The following is an 18810-nucleotide window of genomic DNA, read 5'->3' on the forward strand; positions in this document are numbered from 1 at the left end:
ACCCTGAATGGTTTACTCCTCTTATATGTGTAAGAAAATCAGACGAGATAACAAAGAAATAAACAGATCTTTAATGTCAATTTTTGATTGACATTGTGGGTATATTTAATAAGGCTACAATGTCGATCGCTACCGGGGTTGGAAAATGTTGTATATATTTCGAAACATGCATCTATATATGACTTTACTATAGATGTTTGTTCCAACTTCCAAGTGACAGGAGAGTATTTTTAGATGATTAATTGTTATATATTCTTGTGAAGTGCGGTACTATATTAGTATATTTCATTTTATAAGTTTATTTTTTTATTAACTTAATTGGTTCTTCAGATGCTTACAATTTCTCTGAGTCCTTAGTATATATCATTATATATTCTTTTCCACTCTATGTGATGGTCTCTCTTTGAGCTTTTTCTTGTGGATGAATTCATAGATTTGTTTAAATGAAGGGATAGATAATAGGCTATTAATGTGGGATACGATAACTTATTAATTAAAAGCAGTAAAAAGCTCACCTATAAGCTCTCTATTTTAACATTATTGTGCTTTAATTTGTGTTTAAATAACTCTTTTAGTCCTTTGTGTTAACACCGTGAAGTTGTTGGGGGCAAACTGACTATTTTTGTAACGAAAGGTTAAGTAAACTCCTAATTAAAGATTATGAACTAAATTATACCAAATTCATGCTGTTGCAGCTACTGTTAGTTAAGTTTTACTGCTCAATTTCTTAACGCACAATGTCTTACAAAATTCTTAAATTCGTTAAGATATATATACACACACATACGTCCTCACTAGTTAGTAATGAATAAATTGACAAACTAGGTTTGGTCGGTGATGTGAAGTCCAACAAGTTCCTATCAATTGTAAATTGTTGACTTGTCATAGACCTCAGTTGGTCACCTGAACTCTAATGTTCAAGTTAGTATTATCAACCTTTGAAATGAATAACTTTTGTTTTATAGAAGGAAGTGTGTCAAAAAATTTAGATTGCACCTATTAGCTCAAGCTCGATTCGTGTTAATGGTAGTTCTTTTTGTAGGTAATGTTGTCTTTAATTTGAGTTTGTATGAGTAAGTTGTATTGTCAAATGTTTTTGTATTAGGTCTTCAACATATATTTCTGCGATTCTGTTGAAAACACGTTGCTTAATTATTTAATATCATGTGACAAATTGTTGATTTGTTGCCCATGGTTAATAAAAATCAAAATATTGTTACTAAAATGTTAATTATAACTATTAAATACAAAGATGAAGCATGAATACACATGACTTTTTTAGTAGTAATTATTAGATATGAAATATAAAGATGCACACACTATAATGTTTAATACGGTTAAGATAAAATAGGTTAGAAACTTAAAATAATACATTAGAATTTAACTAGTAATAGTTTGATCAAACTCATATAACCTTTGAAGGCTTATGTTATTGAAAATGAAATAATTTGTGTTGCGGAAAATGATGGATCAGAAATAAAGAAATTTTGAGTTATGTTTTTGGAATAAAAGACAGAGATGAAAGTGTTAGGAGAAGAAAGACGACATTGAAAAAGGCATGAGGAACTAAAGTTTAAAGTATTATTGAAGGTATAAAGATGATGAAATGTAAAGAAAGAGACAACTGCCAGTTGGGGAGTTTGGCTTTTGGGAATTCAGAGGGCATTTGAATGAGTTGTGGTGAGAAAATATGGAAGACCTAATTTGTCAATATCAAAGAATATCAACATCTTTGCTTGGGTTTAAACTCATTCCAACCCTTCATTTCTTTTTACCTTTTCAAGAAAATGAAAATTATCATTTACCCATTAATACTCTTCTGTTGTAAAAACAGATAAAAATACTGCAACAAAAATTATTAACAAACATATAATCTTAATAGTTTATATGAGTCAGAAGGATATACACCAAAATGTAGTTTGTTAGCCTAACCTTCCACATGGGACTCCTTCCTTTTCTTTGAAACCAAAATGATTTTCTCCAAATAATTTGTCTAAAACAAAATTATTATTACCGAGTTAGATTGTTTAAAGGGTTGTTCAATGCTCTAGACAGAAACATCATCACTAAAACACCCGATTGGTATCACTTATTTGGCCTATAAATCATATAATATAAGACACCTTTGTAAAAGGTAAGTGTTTGTTTATGGTTAAAATTTGATTGACATAGCTTTTTAGGGAGCCAAGAGGTATATGGAGGAAGGCAGCCCTTTTTGATTAAAAAGACAGCCACAAAGGGCATAATTTGTTGGTCTTTCTCCATCTTCCAAATTGAGTGGACACCATAACCCTAAGATAATTAAACAACACACATAGATATTAATTACTTTGTATATATTTCATGTATTTATGTTGCAAAATTAAAGTCATAATAATAAAAGTTTCCAAGTGTTCCTTTGAATTGATGTTATACCTTTTTCCTTTTTCATGTAACTTATCGATTGGAGTAAGGTAAAGAAAAGGTCCCATCTCACACCAATGATTTATCACTTCAAAATCACTACAAATTCTAACCCTTTATATTTGTTTTAATCTATAGTACTCTACTAGGCCAACAAAAACAACTACTTTTACTTTATATATACTCATATTTAATTTCAACATTGGGATATTGACATTTATTAGTATATTAATAATTCCGTCCATAATAATTAACATATTAGTACTCACTCTCCATTTAACTTTTTCGAATAAAAATTGAAATATATTACTGTCATTATGATATCAAATCGTTCCACACAAGTGGCATGTAGAATAAAAAATTGTTATTATTTATTGATTGAGAGTGACGTTGTTAAGTACAAGTGGGTTTATATGAATATTATTGTTAAAGAAAGTAAATGTAAAGGAAAATTGATGAAGGGGAAGAGGGTCAAAGGCCATAGCCAACCAAGGAAGAAACCAAAAAAGTTGTCCATTACTATGATGCCAAAATTAATGTTTAAGATCAATTTTAACATATGCTATATTGTGTAGCCAATCAAATTCATTACTTTAGAGGGAGAGTGGTGGAGGCATTATTAGTGGAATCCAACAAACAAGAATCAACAAGTTGATGTTAGAGATTCTTATCCCAATGTCAATGGGGATGTCATTCTACTTTTTCTTCTTCTTCTTCTTTTTAATTCACCCTTCAGGATATTTTTCCTTTTCTTTTTCAGAAATTGTTTGATTTGATTATTGGATTAGTGAGAAATGGGTTTTGTTAGTATTTAACAATTGAATTATTGAGTGTAAGTTTCCAATACACTTTGTCTTTTGCGTAGTAGTTTGCTTAGGAATAATTATTTAATAGGTATATATCAAGAACGTACATTAAATCATACACTTTTATATTGATATAGTACAATTCATCTCAATGCAATATCTTTTTTCTTATCAAATGATTGACTTAATTGGTTTCAATAATGTTTATTTTTCTAACTAGTTTAATCTTCATAGTCACAATAGTGTATGATATTTAGTATCACTTGCAAATATAAGATAGATTATTAAGAAAGGAAATTAAAAGATCTTGTTTTTTTTTTATAAATATATGAAAAGATTAATTAGCTAAAAAAAAATATTAATTAAAGAATAAAATTGAAAGTTCTCTTTTATAATTTAATTTTTTTGGGTTTGTTCCTTCTTTTTTAGACCAATCATCATATTTTAAAAATGCATATTCCTTTTTTCTTCTTCAGCTATATTCCCTCAATATCTCCAAATCCAAATACCTCAAAGAAAAAAAAAGAAAAGAAAAGAGAATCTAAGTAAATATCCTTTTCAAATAAAAGAAGTAGAAAATTAAAAAGTACAAACAATAAAAATATTATTAAATTTTCACCTCCCTGGATTTACTTTTCCTTTCTAATATTTTCAAATTTATTAAGATTGATATAAGAAATGAATGAGCATTTTGAAATCTAATTAAAACTTAGGGATTAAATTAATTAAAAATGTTATAAAATATAGAGATTGATTATTAAACCTTCACTTTTAATCTAACTTTTCCTTTTTCTTTTTTTTTGGTTGTTCTGTCTTTTGTCACCTTCTTTAGATTTTCTTTGTCCGTCATAAAAAGAAATTCCACAAATTTCCTACCTCAATCCTCAATCTTTTCTTTTTCTTAATTTACAAAATTGCACCCCTTATAGAAGATTTTGTGTGTGTGTGTGTGTGTGTATGTAAAGTTGATTGAAGGGAGAGTGTGATAGAACGGATTAAGTAAAATGGAAATCAATTAGTATTTGAAAAAGCATAATTGTTTAGGGAATTTTTGGGATTGTGAAGGACATTTTGGTCAAAGGACTAGAGAAAGTGTTAAAAGTTAAAAGGACTAATGCATTTTTGTGCTTGAGAGAACCCATCGGAATACTCTGAATCTCAGAACCCCACCGACGAGGAAGAAGAACAAGAACAACAAGAAAACGAAGAAATAAAGATATGGGTATTTTACAGGACGATGTGGTGCTTGTAAGACCGTCGGAGAAAGATGATGAGCCAACTGTCATCACTGTTAATTGTCCCGATAAAACTGGGTTGGGTTGCGACTTGTGCCGCATAATTCTCTTTTTTGGTCTAAACATTGTCAGAGGCGGTGAGTAAATCCTTAAATAATTTCTTTGCTTTAAATTTAGACGTTCTGGGTTGGTTTTGTTATCAGTGTTTTTATCAGCAGGTAGTGGGCGATTGGTTTGTTTGTTTTTTTTTTTTGTTTTTTGATCGATTTGTTTGAATTAGTGATGTGATGTTGTTGTTAATCTTGTGATTATGTCAATACCATGTTGAAGATGTTACGACCGATGGTAAATGGTGCTACATAGTGTTTTGGGTGACTGGAAATTCATCGACGAGGTGGGGATTATTGAAACAGAGGCTGATGGAGGTTTGCCCTTCTTGTTCTTCAGCTTCTATGCTTTCTTATTTCCGCCCGGAACCGCAGTCATCAAAGCCCCCCGATATGTTTCTTTTGAAATTTTGTTGCCATGACAGAAGAGGGCTTTTACACGGTTTGTTCATTTCCTTCCCTTTAATTTGTTTGTTCTGAGTAGGAGTAGGACTTTATATTGGATTACCTGTTTCAACCCGTCAGTTGAACTTTGTTCCTTAAATGCAGACCCCCCGTCCCCCTAAGGAAGAAAAAAGAGAGCAAAGTGTGGAATATTGTTCTTCTTGTCTCCTCCCTTGGTTTCTTTTTGTGTTGATTGCATATCTGTCTCTAATTTTGAGAGTGGTTTTCTTTGTAGATGTAACCTGGGTTCTTTGCGAGCTGGAACTTCTTATAGAGAAAGTGAAAGTGTCAACCACCCCAGATGGAAAAGTGATGGACTTGTTTTTCATCATTGACACCAGGTTTAACATCGACCTTTATTTATCTTCTCTATGTGTAATTTATGTATTTCTCAAGGATTAAATCATTTTGATTGACCTCCGTGGGATGGATTCATGGTTTCATGAGAGGTAGGATAGTATAGCTTGCATAAATAGTTCAAGTAGTTCAGCTCATCGGATATGTTATTGGCAAGGAAAACGAAAGTGGACGGTTATACGAGTAGTATGAGTGGGAAGTGGTGTTTGCAGGGAGTTCTTTCATTTTAGTTTAAATTGTAACTAATCTTTTGTGGTCAACTCTTCTTGAGCGAGCTTTCCTGTTTTACCTCGTTGTCTCCATTTTTTTTCTCTTTACCTGTGAGTAGTTGGGTGGAAGGTGTTGGGCTTGAAAGTTCTTGAGATGATGGCAATATATTCATATTTTCAGTAGTAAAGGGAGCCAGTAGATGTTGAATTTGAATGTACAATTGAAGACCTTGAGGAGAGAAATCCCAAATCGTGTTTGACATGTATATATAATATATTTAACTTCTATGTACTAATGTCTGTTGTTTTTCCTTTTTCCTTGTTTCAGAAAACATATTTTCATTTTTGTGTTTCCATTAGGGAGCTTATGCACACGGCAAAGAGACAGCGGGACACATGTGAACACTTGAAACATGTCTTGGGGGATGCAGTGATAAGTTGCGAAATAGAGATGATTGACACTGAAGTTATGTTATGCTCCCAGGCATCCTCTCTTCCACCTGAAATTGTTGAAGAATCATGTAGCTTGGAGTTGAATGAAAAGTCACCTAGCAGATCACTAGCTTCTAAAGACGTATCTGTCACATTGGACAATTCGCTCAGTCCTTCTCATACCCTTGTTCAAATTGTCTGTCAAGATCACAAGGGTCTTATTTATGACATTATGAGAACTCTCAAGGACTACAACATTCAGGTATATAATCATTCAGTTCAATGTCTAAGTAATATGTATTTCTTTCAAAAGTTATCACTGAATGGCCATATGGTTATTGGAAATGTTGGCACCTAATTCTGTTGGGTCTGATTCTTTCCTCTAATTCGTCATAAGACGAAGATTCATTAAAATTATTTTCTTGTACTGCATATTAGTTCAGGTTCTGTTATCAATATTTAAACTCAATTGTGTAGCCAGATCTCGTATGGACGATTTAATAAGAAGCAGAAAAAAATATGTGAGATTGACTTGTTCATCATGCAAGCTGATGGAAAGAAGATTCTAGACCAAAGTAAGCAGAATGCATTGTCAACTCGCTTACAGATCGAACTGATTCGTCCCCTCAGAGTAGCTGTTTTGAGCAGAGGTCCCGACACAGAGCTCTTGGTAGCAAACCCCACTGAGTTATCTGGCAAGGGTCGACCTCTTGTGTTTTATGACATCACCCTTGCTCTAAAATTGCTCGACATCGGTATTTTTTTGGTATTTCCCATTCTTCGTACAATACTTTATGCAATCATTTGTTTCTTTCATACCCCCATAGCATCTTTTTGATATTTTCTTAGATTCTTATTAAAATTTAGCTGGCTCAGATATGATAAGGATATCCCTATATGGCAAAGCTTAACTACAAAGATGTTGTCTACCAGGCAGAAATCAGACGCCATTTGATCGGAGACCGAGAATGGGAAGTGTATAGAGTGATGCTTGATGAAGGAGCTGGGTCTTCTGTTCCAAGAAGCAAGATCGAGGAAGGAGTCAGGAAGATGTTGATGGGATGGGCATAATATGGAACTTCTTAAGTGGAAAATTACATTAGTTAGCCTATATATATAGCTTCCTCTTCCAGGTTAAGATGGGCTGCTCCTCCTTATCTTATTGATGCTTGTAACATGTTTTCTCTGTATTCTAAAGTGATAGAATCGTGTGAATTACGATGTAAAGGTTGATATGTTTTAAGTCTTTTGATAAAAACAACTTTCCCTTAGAGAGTTATAGTGGTCTCAATTTTATACAGAGCACCTTTTACTATTAAGTTGCTAATTACCAAAATTTAGTAATGGCAATACAAAGGTTCCAGTGATTACATAATTTTTTTTCATTCATCAACGCATCACCTGTTTTACAAAAGTACGGCATGTAGAAATACTTGAAGAGAAGATTCAAACCAATAACTAGAACATGAAAGAAAATTAATGGCAGAAATTTAGTGATTTTCAATAGTTTTATTTCAATTTTTTTCCAACTCCTTTATAGTTTCCAATACAATCTAAGCTTGTGCAAAATCCCAGCTACTATTGCCCAGAATGCTATTTCAGCAAATATCACATACAGCAGAGTCCCCAATTTTCTTGAATGCCAAACATTGATGAATATATGCTTTTGAATCCAATGAACCTGTTTACAATATTAATCATCCATCATTTCTCAACACATTTTAAATAATTTGAAGAATGCATACATCGATTTTACAAGGAGTGTCGAGAGATGACGTTACTTACCAGGGAGTTTTCAGGATCTTTGTAGTACCATCCATTTATAAAAGCTGCAAATATTCCCTGAGCTGCCATTACAAACACCAGCATTGCATTCATTCCAATCCATTCTAGAAATAAGAACGGCTTTCGGAAACCCCAAACGTCGATCTGTGTTGATGAAGGAAGAGACAACAATGAAACAAAGGGTTGAATATAATGCTAGAGATTCAAAGATGAAAAGTGGGTTTGAAAGGGATTTGGATTCCATTTTTACCAGAATGTAGAAACCTGAGAAAACTATCCCAGCTGCTCCTGCTGTGAAGCAGACATAGCTAAGACTGTAAAGCTGTTTGTTTATGGGAATGGCTGCAAATTCAGACTTAAAATCAGTGAGGTTTTGAGATTGTTATCAAGTATTGAACTTTGTAAGAAAATCATGGGATCAAACCGTTTGTGAAATGAAGGATGATGCCAATAATAAAGAAGCCAAAACCCATTGATACCCATTGCTTCAGCCTTTGAGAATGAGTCTGCAAAAAACTTCGACAACCATCAATTTCATCTCCACTTTTTAAATCTCTAAATGCCAATCCATACATTCAACTGAACTAGAGCTTTGTTCTGTACCTTGAAATGAAGCAGAACATGGCCATAATGGATGCCAATGGTGCCAGAAAGAATGGCTGAAACGGAACTGAAATCAACAAAACCAAACAAAATTAATCTAACTTTGCAGGATTTCAACATAACCCAATTAGTTTAGACATACACACTCAATTAGATTATTTTAAAGTGTCAAACCTCAACAAGCCCTCAGGCTCGAACGGAGCTAGACACCAACTAGCAGCATCATCTCGAAGAGGGCCTTCGTCTGGTGCGCTAAACGTGCAGTCCTGAATAATTTATTACAAATACAACAACTCTTTTAGAAACGAATCATTAGTTACATCGTTCCAACCTCGTAGGCTACACTTCTCAGCAGATCTCAGAAAAGAATTTTTTTATACAAAACAAAAACAACCCCTTTCTTTTTTATTGATCAACATCCTAAAAAAGAGCTATAAAACCTTGTGGCGAATCCAAACAGGATAGGAGTAGAGATGGTTAATGCCCCAAACTTGGCGATCAACATGGCCTACAGCATTGCAGGCAGGGCCCAAGTGGCCTCTAACTCCACAAACCACCTGAAAATTAACACAAGTTTTAATCCAAAATAAGATGAAGTGACAGAGTGGAGCCTTAGAATTTGGGACAAACGAGGTTTTACTGTGTAATGATGGAGCAGTTGGTCATCCTCTAGCACTGAGAAGCTCCAATTTGGAACATAGAGTGCATAAGTTGTAATTATGTATATAATGAAAGCTGCAAATCCTCCAATCCTGCATAGAATAAGATGTGTAATGTGAGAAGACAGAAAAATGCATAGAGAGAGAGAAGGGGGAGACAGCTGAAGCTGAAACTCACCATTGCCAACGATATGCAGTGAAGATGGAGAAATGGCCATGGTCCAAGACGACTCTTGGTTTTCCTATGGTGGTGAAAGCTTCAATCATGGCTACTACAAAGTAAACCAATGCTATTCTCTGCAAAATCATCACCCACAAATCACATTTTGTTTTTGTTTATGTACTTTTATTCGTTGATGCAGTTCCAAATCTTGGTTTCTAATTAGAATTTTAAAGGATTTCTACTCAAAGGAGAGTTTTAAAATATTGCAACTATTTGGAGTTGGTGTGTAATAAATGTATAATAAAGAGTTAAAAGGGAAGAGAAGGTTTGTACTTGAAGAATGCCACACCATCGAATGTGTTTCATATCAACACCATATTCAAGATCATCAGGAGCGTGAGAATATCCACCTTGCAATATTAGACCCCAAAACACAAGTTTTATTGTCCTTAAACTTATCTTCATCACTCCTTGTTTTATACTCCCAATTCTCTGCAACATATTTCAAATTCATCCTTCATCAATCCTATAATCTTATTTCCATCCGTTTCATAACAATTCCATTTTTAGTTTTATATTTTTTGAATTTCTAGTCAAATTTTAAATCGTAACTAAGTTATTTAAAACTATTTTTTTTTTTTAATTTTGTCTAAGAATTCAAAATAATAGAAGATAATGTGAAACAAAGTTAATTTTTTTAAGATCTCCTTCAGTAATAATTCAACCCTTTGTTTTTCTTTTTAAAAGCTGTAAGCTTATTTTCACTCTAATATGTAGTTCTTAAAAACTTTACTTTGTTTTTTAATTTTTTTTTTTTGTAAAAAGTAGATATCAAATATGAAATCTAGAGATGAAAGAAGTGTTCATAATACTTTTCAAAAATCAAAATTTAGAAAAATGAAATAGTAGTTAAAAAGAAGATCAAGCTTTGATTTTGTCTTTTTTATTTTTATTCATTATCATTCACTTTCTAAGTATGGACTATTCATATGATGTTTCTTAAAAGAGAACCACTTTTAAAAACTAACTTTTTGTTTTTGATCAAAATCTACAAAGAGAGTAAAATTAAAAAAGCCAATTGCTTTCCAAATAAAGTAGAGAAATGGAGTAAAGTTATGAACTTTGACTCCTAGTTTGTTTGTTTGGTGAATGAGTAGTAGTTTTTATAGGGCCCAAACGCAAGTTATTAACATAATTGATAAATAATTTTGATGAGCACTAAACAAACTGGGGCATTAGAAAAAGAAAAAAAAAACCTTGAAAGCGAGGGCAATGGCAACTCCTACGATGAAGAGGAAAAATGGCATCACAAAGTCCGCCAGAGTGCAACCATTCCACGGTGAATGGTCAATCCTTGAATATGCTCCTCCAGCATCGTCTACCAATATCATCAACTACATCAAAACTTATCACACTTTGTTAGACATATATATAAAAAAAAAGAAAAACAAAGTAACAAACTAAATCAAGAACAAAGCACATGCATGTATAGGCTACAGTTTTATACGTTTAGCAGTACTACTAACCACAATAGTAAGACCTCTGAAAGCATCTAAGGTTGCAACTCTCTTCGTCTTCTGTCTCAACTGTGCCTCTTCCACGATGGTTGGTGCCACCTCCTTCTCCTCCTCCTTAGTATGACAGTCAATTATAACATCTGATGTAGTATGAGAGCTCATGTTTTTCTCTTCATCATCCTTTTGTTTTCCCTTAACAAACACTTCTTCCATTATTGGATAATGTAATAAGCCTTTAGTATAATTATTAACCCTATGTGTGTATATATATGTGTGTGTAAAGGAGAATATATATACACATAGGACAAGGCCGGCCGGAGAATCCATTTATATTTCGTAAGGTTCAATAATATATATATATAGAAATTAGTGAGTCAAAGAGAGAGTGAGTGAATATCCAACAAATGAAGGAATAATGACCTTACATATATATATATATATATTATGTTTGCTTTCTTCGTTCTTTTTCTCTTGGTTCTTTTTGCTACTTCTCCATTGACTAATATAAATGTTACATCTTTGCAAAACAAAATATTAATTTTTTTTTTTCAATTCTTAATTAGCATAATGTTTTGTTCTTATGCACATTCAAAATTCAAAATCAAAAGTTAGTTGTATTTTTTTTCCTTTTTATGTTGGCTCTCATCTCTCTCTCTCTCACTCAACTTCGTTTGTATGTTTGCATTTGGTTTTCTTTAATTGGAAGTTCATTGTTTTTAGAAATATCCCATGGAACTATAAACAATATATCTATATTGGTGTAGATTCTTAATCATAGTTTGTCATAATTTCATCTTCTAATTTTTTATTTTAAAAGTTTTTTTTTTGTCATAATTTCATCTTCTAATTTCTTATTTTAAAAGTTTTTTTTTTCTTTATAGGGTTGAATGTATTGACATTTATATGTAAAATTTGGAAGCACTAAAGAAATGGTGTCTTTTTTTTTTTTTATGATTTTAACCTACGGCCCCAATTATTATATAATTTAAAAAGTTTGGATGGTGTTGAGTTTATTTCATGCTACCCTTGTCAATTGTCAAAAGAGTATTTATTAATGCATATATCTAAATAGTGTTATCTAGGCTCAGGCATTAGGTGTTATTTGGACTTGAATCAAGCTAACCCAACCTTAAATTTTGAGTTTGCTCTCAAATTATGAGACATAACTCGTTGAATCAAAATGTTGAGTTGAGCTTGGGTCGGGTCGGATTTGTTATGTATAAAATATATTTTCTAAACGAAATATCATTCTATTTTATAGTTTTTTATTAAAATTACTTGAGCTTATTTTGGGAAACAATTATGAATATTATAAAATTTAATTTAGTATGAGAATATTTATTAGTTTTTAACCCTTTAATGATTATTTAAAAACACATACAGATTTCTAAAAACTATTACGTAATTTTTAAGCTCTTTGGGGAAGGCTTTCTAGAACATATGTAGAACAACAAATTTGAAATAAAATGGTGAATTGTATTATATATATATATATATACTACATATGGCCTCCCCATGTGCTCTTTCTAATTTCTAACATAAAATTAGGATATCATGATGTAATATTCCAATAATATTTAAAGTCTTTTTAGGATTTTTATTTAAAATAATTTGTGTCCATATTATTATTATTGGCAATAGGAAAGTGTGTATGAAAACACAACACAACACATGGTAAAAGGATCACATGTCTCTCTTGCACTCTGCCTAACATTATTCATTCCTCTCAAATTAACATCACTTTTATAAATTTTGAAGCTCCTTAGAGTAGTATTTATAAATTTAATTTTTAAAAACGTCAAATAATTATTGAATGATATATTTATGTACATTTAAGGATTTTTTTTTTTTAATTTACGGTTTTATGATTTTCAAATATTTTTCTTATTTTTGTAAATTATAACAAATGGTTCAAACTAAACGAAACGAAAACGGTTTTCATTTATGAAAAGAAAATTTGTAATCATGTATGTTGGTCCATTCAAATCAATCAATTTATTACTATCATTTTCCACTACTAAATGAAAATGAGAGGGAGAAAGTTTTTCTTTCTTTTTTGGTCTTAACGAATTATATTTGATTCTAACAAGTTTGAACTAAAATTTGCTTCCATGGATGAATATAAGAAGCAAATTTGATTATTAGTTTAGTTTAAATCAATCTTTGTCCATGATTCGAATAAAGTTTCGAGGCCTATTATATATATATATATATATATATATATATATATATTAAGATTATGATATTATTTTCGATAAAAAATTTGAGGTCTTATTTAAATGAAAGTATCGATATTAATGAATATCTATAAATAAATTTTAAAAAGTAAATTTATATTAGTAAATAAACATTTTTATTATTTTATGATAAGTAATCATTTACTCTATTATATTTATATCAGTAAACACTAAATATGATGATGATTGTGAATTAGTGGTGGTATATAGATTAAATGTGACCAAGTAAATTGATGTTAATAATATTGAAGAATCAAAATATATCTATTTTGTATGTATAAATAACACTAAAATAGACATTAAAAATATAATTTTTTTATAAAAGAAAACCAATTATTAGAAATAAAGATTTTGAATGTCATTTAGCTAAATTAGCAAATATAACTTGATTAGTTTTTTTATAGTACATTCTCAAATATAATAAAATAAATTATTCACAAAATATAATAAAATCTAACAAATTTCATATAATTCATTAAAAAAAAACTACAATATTTTGTAAAAAAAAATTGACATCCATCAAAGTTTCTCTTTTTAAAAGTATATTTTTGTATGTATCTATTTAGATTTAACTGCATAAACAAACAAATGCATATATGTTTAAATAAACTTTAACTGCAAAAACTTGGGAAGGATGTTTCTCAACCAAAATTAAAAGTTGAAATAGAAACCATTGTTTAAGAGTGTTGCTATAAAAAATTATTGAAAATAACAAATTAATAAAGTATGAAAGTTTATTACGATATATTTGAAAATACCTCTATTATTGAAAACATTTAAAACAATGAAGCGTGTTTGAAAGTAACGTGACAAATGGACGACACAAGTTCAAATTATATTATCAACTCAACACGGAACTTTATCTTTCTTCCCCAAGAAAAACATGGGAGCTTTCTTGTGGACTAAATTGCACTCATTTATTTATTATTTATTTGTTTCGCCATAAATATAATAATTAATTTTAAAAAATATATATAAATTTGAGATGCACCAAATATATATATATATATATATATATATATATATATATATATATTGCATAAAAGAATGCTGGTGATATGTATATTGTTTTTAACCTTGTAATTTAAAATATATTTTTCTTTAAATTTTAATAAATATGAAAGGTAGACATTCTTATTATAAATTGAATTATAAAATTTGGAAGTATATTTAAATATTAAATATTTGTTTAGATAAAAATGATTTATGTTTGACATAGGAATGTTTGGAGAGGTATTTTTGTATGGATTGATATTGGTGTTTCCAGATTCTATAATTGTTGAGTTCATATATCATATTAAGAATATTAGAATTGTTTTTTGGAAATAAGTATTATTGTTCAGTGTGAAGCAGAAAAAGGATGATGGCTTCTTTAGTTGGTTGGTTAAGATTATGAATGTTGTTTTTTTTTCTTCTTAAAAGTAAAAACAAATGTGCTTAATTTGAATTCATCAAAGTGTTTAGTTTGAGTGATGCATCAAATTGTTTGAAGTATTGTGATGGGAAGAAACCTAAATTGTTAGGGAAATGTTGTAAGTTGACTACCATATGAAAGAAATAATACTAAATGAAAAGTGTGGGTTAATTGGAATTTGGCGGTCCCTTTCTCTCTATGAACAAACTAATCCAATTCCTGATAAGTGGCGGAGAGAGTAGCAGCAGCAAAAGAGTTTAGCTAAAATAAAACACCACACAATATCATACCTTCCATCAAACCTCCTTTCACAATGTATTTATACACTCCCATTCCTTCACCATTTCATCTCCAAATTCTCCTTCCCCAACACAAATGGCAGCCTCATCCTCAAATCCCACCTCCTCTAACCCCTTCTGGTACCAGTTTCTCTTTGGCCGCTGGTTCTCTGTCCTCGCTTCCATTCTCATCATGTCCGTCGCCGGTGCTACCTACATGTTCGCCCTCTACTCCTCCGACATCAAATCTTCCTTAGGCTACGACCAAACCACCCTCAATTTGCTCAGTTTCTTCAAGGACTTGGGCGGCAATGTTGGCGTCATCAGTGGTCTCACCAACGAGGTCGCTCCTGCCTGGGTCGTTCTTCTTATTGGTGCCGTCATGAACCTTTTTGGCTACACCATGATTTGGCTGGCCGTAACTAAAAGAATACCCAAACCCCAAATCTGGCATATGTGTCTCTATATCACCATCGGAGCTAATTCTCAGACCTTTGCAAATACTGGGGCTCTTGTAACCTGCGTCAAAAACTTCCCGGAAAGTCGTGGTAGTGTTTTGGGGCTTTTGAAGGGGTTCGTTGGCTTAAGCGGCGCCATTTTGTCCCAACTTTACCGTGCCTTTTATGGCAATAATCCCGAATCTCTTATCCTCTTAATCGCTTGGCTTCCCGCTGCCGTCTCTGTTGTTTTGCTCCGTTTCGTTCGCATCATTAAGGATCTCCGGCAGCCCAACGAGCTCAAAGTTTTTTACCATTTCCTTTACATTTCTCTCGGCCTTGCTGGGACTCTAATGGTTTTGATTATTTTGCAAAGTCTTCTCCGATTTCAACAAATACAATACGTCGGTAGTGCCATTGTTGTGATTGTTCTGCTTTTACTACCTCTGACCATTGTTTTCAGAGAGGAATTGAGTGTTTGGAAGAGTAAAATTGCAAGCCCAGTTTTACAATTAGAGTCGGCATCTCAACAACCACCGCCGCCACTGACTTCGACGGTGTCTCTTGCCCCATCGAGCCCTCCGTCGGAATCCTGCTTTAAAAACATGTTTAATCCTCCAAGCAGAGGAGAAGACTACACAATCCCACAAGCCATTTTCAGTATGGATTTGATAATTCTTTTTATGGCCACAATTTGTGGTGTCGGTGGAACATTGACGGCGATCGACAATTTGGGCCAAATCGGAGAGTCTTTGGGGTACCAATCTCACAGTATCACCACATTCATCTCTCTCGTCAGCATATGGAACTACCTCGGCCGTGTGGTCTCCGGATTCGTATCGGAATATTTCTGGAAAAAGTACAAAGTCCCACGTCCTCTGTTTCTCTTCGCGACACTTATTCTGTCCTGCGTCGGTCATCTTCTAATAGCATTCGGAGTTCCGAATTCATTGTATTTTTCTTCAATCGTTATCGGGTTCTGCTTCGGCGCACAGTGGCCATTGATCTATGCAATCATATCGGAGATTTTCGGGTTGAAGTACTACGCGACTTTATCCAGTATGAGTGGAGGGGCGAGTCCGATTGGGGCATATATCTTGAACGTGAGAGTGGCGGGTCATTTGTACGACAGAGAGGCGCAAAGGCAGATGGAGGCAACGGGGCGACGGAGAAACATAGGAGAGGATTTGAGTTGCTTAGGAGTGGAATGTTACCGAAAGGCATTTCTTATAATCACGGCGGCGACGGTATTCGGGGCACTTGTTTCGCTGATTTTGGTGGTTCGGACATGGAAGTTCTATAAGGGCGATATTTACCGGAAGTTCAGAGAGGTGGAAGGTGAAGACATCGAAATGAAAATGGCCGCTCCGACCAACGGTACGTTGACGGCAGCGAAAAACTGAATCTGTTTAGTATATTTCTTAATGAGTATTTTCTCTACCAAATTAGAACTTTACTTATCATTGTACATTTTATCCAATCATCTTCCCATAGTTAGTTTCACAGTGAACTAATGTACACATGCATTAGGAGCCAACTTAAGGAATAAAAATGTACCACAACCAATACATCTTTGACATACTCAACAAATTATCTGATCTATGTGCTTGTTTTGATATATATATATATATATTTTTTGTGCATTTAAAAATGAAACAAGTGGTCTAAAATCTTTGTCAAACTCAGCTTCAATCCATCTAAGGTGTTAGTGAATAAAAAGTTTTTGTTATTCGAATTTATCTACCCATATTTTATTTTATTAGAAAAAAGGTTTTGAAAGCTTCCAAGGCTATAGCATAGCAAACCTCCAAACTTAAATTATTTTGGATGTACTAGTGAAATTGGGGGGCCTAGGTACGACTTTCTAACTCTAACTTCACGTGATGTTCTTTTTCAAAAATGTTAAAACTATGTTCACAAAATTTTATTTAAAGGTTTGACAGAGTGTTTTAGATAGTGATGGTAACTTTCTTTTTGACATGAAATCATCAAAAGCTTAAATTTCATCTTTGAATTTCAACAAACATACAGTAGTTGAAGGGAGAATGAAAAACTGTGGTAACACTACAATTTGTTTCTCACAAAAGTCATGAGCTATGATCAATTTTGTTTATTTAGTTATTATATTGTGTATCACACTTGATTTGTTGAGTTTGTCCACTTCCTTGTATCACTCTTCTTAAATAACCACTTCTTGGTTCAAATAGCATGTGTGCATTAATGTGGAAAGTAACAAAACAATGGCTTTTTTGTTCAAGCCAAATTACAAAATACATCTTTACACCTCCTCACTTCTTGCAAACGTTTTTAAGGCATCCCAAATCCATTCGAATGTCAAATAAAAATGCTAAAATAGAATCACACTCTCAAGTTTTGATTTTGAATCATCTTTCACATCATTTCAAGTCCTAATTTTATAGAAGCTCTACGAAAATTTAATAAAAAGTGAACGATAATATTAAACGTTTGAAAAATTAAACAAACGAAAAAAGGGTTTTTGGAATATATATATATATATATATTATATATATATATATATATTCTTTTAAACAAATTTGAGAAAGTTGGAAAACTTCAATCAAATCATATTAATGGTCTCTTAATATTGGATTAATGCCATATGGGTGAGTAGTCAAATTTTGTGGATATAATTTTTTTGGCTAGACATCATTTTCTTCCTTTAAAAGCATGTACATTACAAATTGACACTTGGTGTACTGTTTTAGGCGACTATTAAGACATTTTGTGTGCCATAGAAAAAAAATATGGAAGAAGTTAGAAAATTTAGAGAAATGAAAAAGGTTGCTTTGGAATCAACCCTCTTTCTTCACCACAAGAATGGGAATCATATCAATAAGTAGTGCTAATACTAGAGAAGTGACCAACTAGAAGCCTCTCTTTCCACTTTTTTCATTATCAACTTCTCTTCTTTCTAGTTAGGATAATTAAAATGTTACTATGATAAATGATAAAAATATTGAAAACATTTATAAAATATAATAAAATTTTAGATTTTATGATAGACACTGATAGAAAAATAAATATTTAAAAGGACTATTTTTAAGTAGGATAAGAAAATATTATTATACCTTCAATATTTGTCCAAAACCACTGGAATGAGCAATTTTGTTGGACTATGGGCTCTAATCTAATCCATCCAAAGCTTTAAAGTTCAATTTGTAAACTAAGGTGGAGAATTAAGGAGAGATGAGACAGAGGTGGATGCATTTAATTGATTAGGTGTTTAGTTCAATTTTCGAATATATATGTTGTACCCTTTTTTTCATTGTTCTTATAAGATATGATTGGAGAGTCTTTGCGGTACCCATCTCACAGTATCACCACATTCATCTCCCTAGTCAGCATATGGAACTACCTCGGCCGTGTAGTATACGGGTTCGTATCAGAATATTTCTGGAAAAAGTACAGAGTCCCACGCCCTCTGTTTCTCTTCGCGACACTTGTTCTGTCCTGCGTCGGTCATCTTCTAATAGCATTAGGAGTTCCGAATTCATTGTATTTTTCTACAATCGTAATCGGGTTCTGCTTCGGCGCACAATAGCCATTGATCTTTGCAATCATATCGGAGATTTTCGGGTTGAAGTACTACGCCACTTTGTACAGTTTGAGTGGAGCGGTGAGTCCGATCGGGGTGTATATCATGAACGTGAGAGTGTCGGGTCATTTGTACGACATGGAGGCAGAGAGACAGATGGAGGCGGCG

General features: G+C 32.5%; 3 protein-coding genes across 5 annotated transcripts; 2 read left to right on the forward strand and 1 right to left on the reverse strand.

The window, feature by feature from the left end:
- Nucleotides 1-4173: 4173 nt before the first annotated feature.
- On the forward strand, nt 4174-7312 carry LOC101221909 (ACT domain-containing protein ACR10). 3 transcript variants are annotated; one of them, XM_031883002.1, is made up of 6 exons: nt 4174-4581; nt 4775-4993; nt 5231-5336; nt 5922-6255; nt 6475-6759; nt 6870-6983. In XM_031883002.1, exons 1-6 carry the CDS (start codon nt 4428-4430, stop codon nt 6873-6875), a joined length of 1104 nt encoding a protein of 367 aa, XP_031738862.1. In that variant the 5' UTR covers nt 4174-4427; the 3' UTR covers nt 6876-6983. The 3 variants fall into 3 exon arrangements, with proteins under 3 accessions (XP_031738862.1, XP_031738861.1, XP_004137843.1); XM_031883001.1 differs by having other exon boundaries at nt 6861-6972; XM_004137795.3 differs by having other exon boundaries at nt 4183-4581; nt 6927-7312.
- Nucleotides 7313-7452: 140 nt separating this feature from the next.
- LOC101216301 (heparan-alpha-glucosaminide N-acetyltransferase) lies at nt 7453-10933 on the reverse strand. The gene is made up of 12 exons (XM_011653667.2): nt 10730-10933; nt 10460-10597; nt 9537-9695; nt 9219-9337; nt 9022-9133; nt 8822-8938; nt 8556-8647; nt 8382-8448; nt 8203-8284; nt 8029-8120; nt 7779-7922; nt 7453-7674 (listed from the first exon to the last, which is right to left on the reverse strand). The coding sequence occupies exons 1-12, from the start codon at nt 10931-10933 to the stop codon at nt 7528-7530; spliced, it is 1473 nt and encodes a 490-aa protein (XP_011651969.2). The 3' UTR covers nt 7453-7527.
- Nucleotides 10934-14574: 3641 nt separating this feature from the next.
- Nucleotides 14575-16729, forward strand: LOC101216551. Its single transcript, XM_011653668.2, has one exon. The coding sequence runs from the start codon at nt 14747-14749 to the stop codon at nt 16487-16489; it is 1743 nt and encodes a 580-aa protein (XP_011651970.1). The 5' UTR covers nt 14575-14746; the 3' UTR covers nt 16490-16729.
- Nucleotides 16730-18810: the final 2081 nt, after the last annotated feature.

The sequence above is a fragment of the Cucumis sativus genome, chromosome 3 (assembly GCF_000004075.3).
Source record: "Cucumis sativus cultivar 9930 chromosome 3, Cucumber_9930_V3, whole genome shotgun sequence".
NCBI classification, from domain to species: Eukaryota; Viridiplantae; Streptophyta; class Magnoliopsida; order Cucurbitales; family Cucurbitaceae; genus Cucumis; species Cucumis sativus.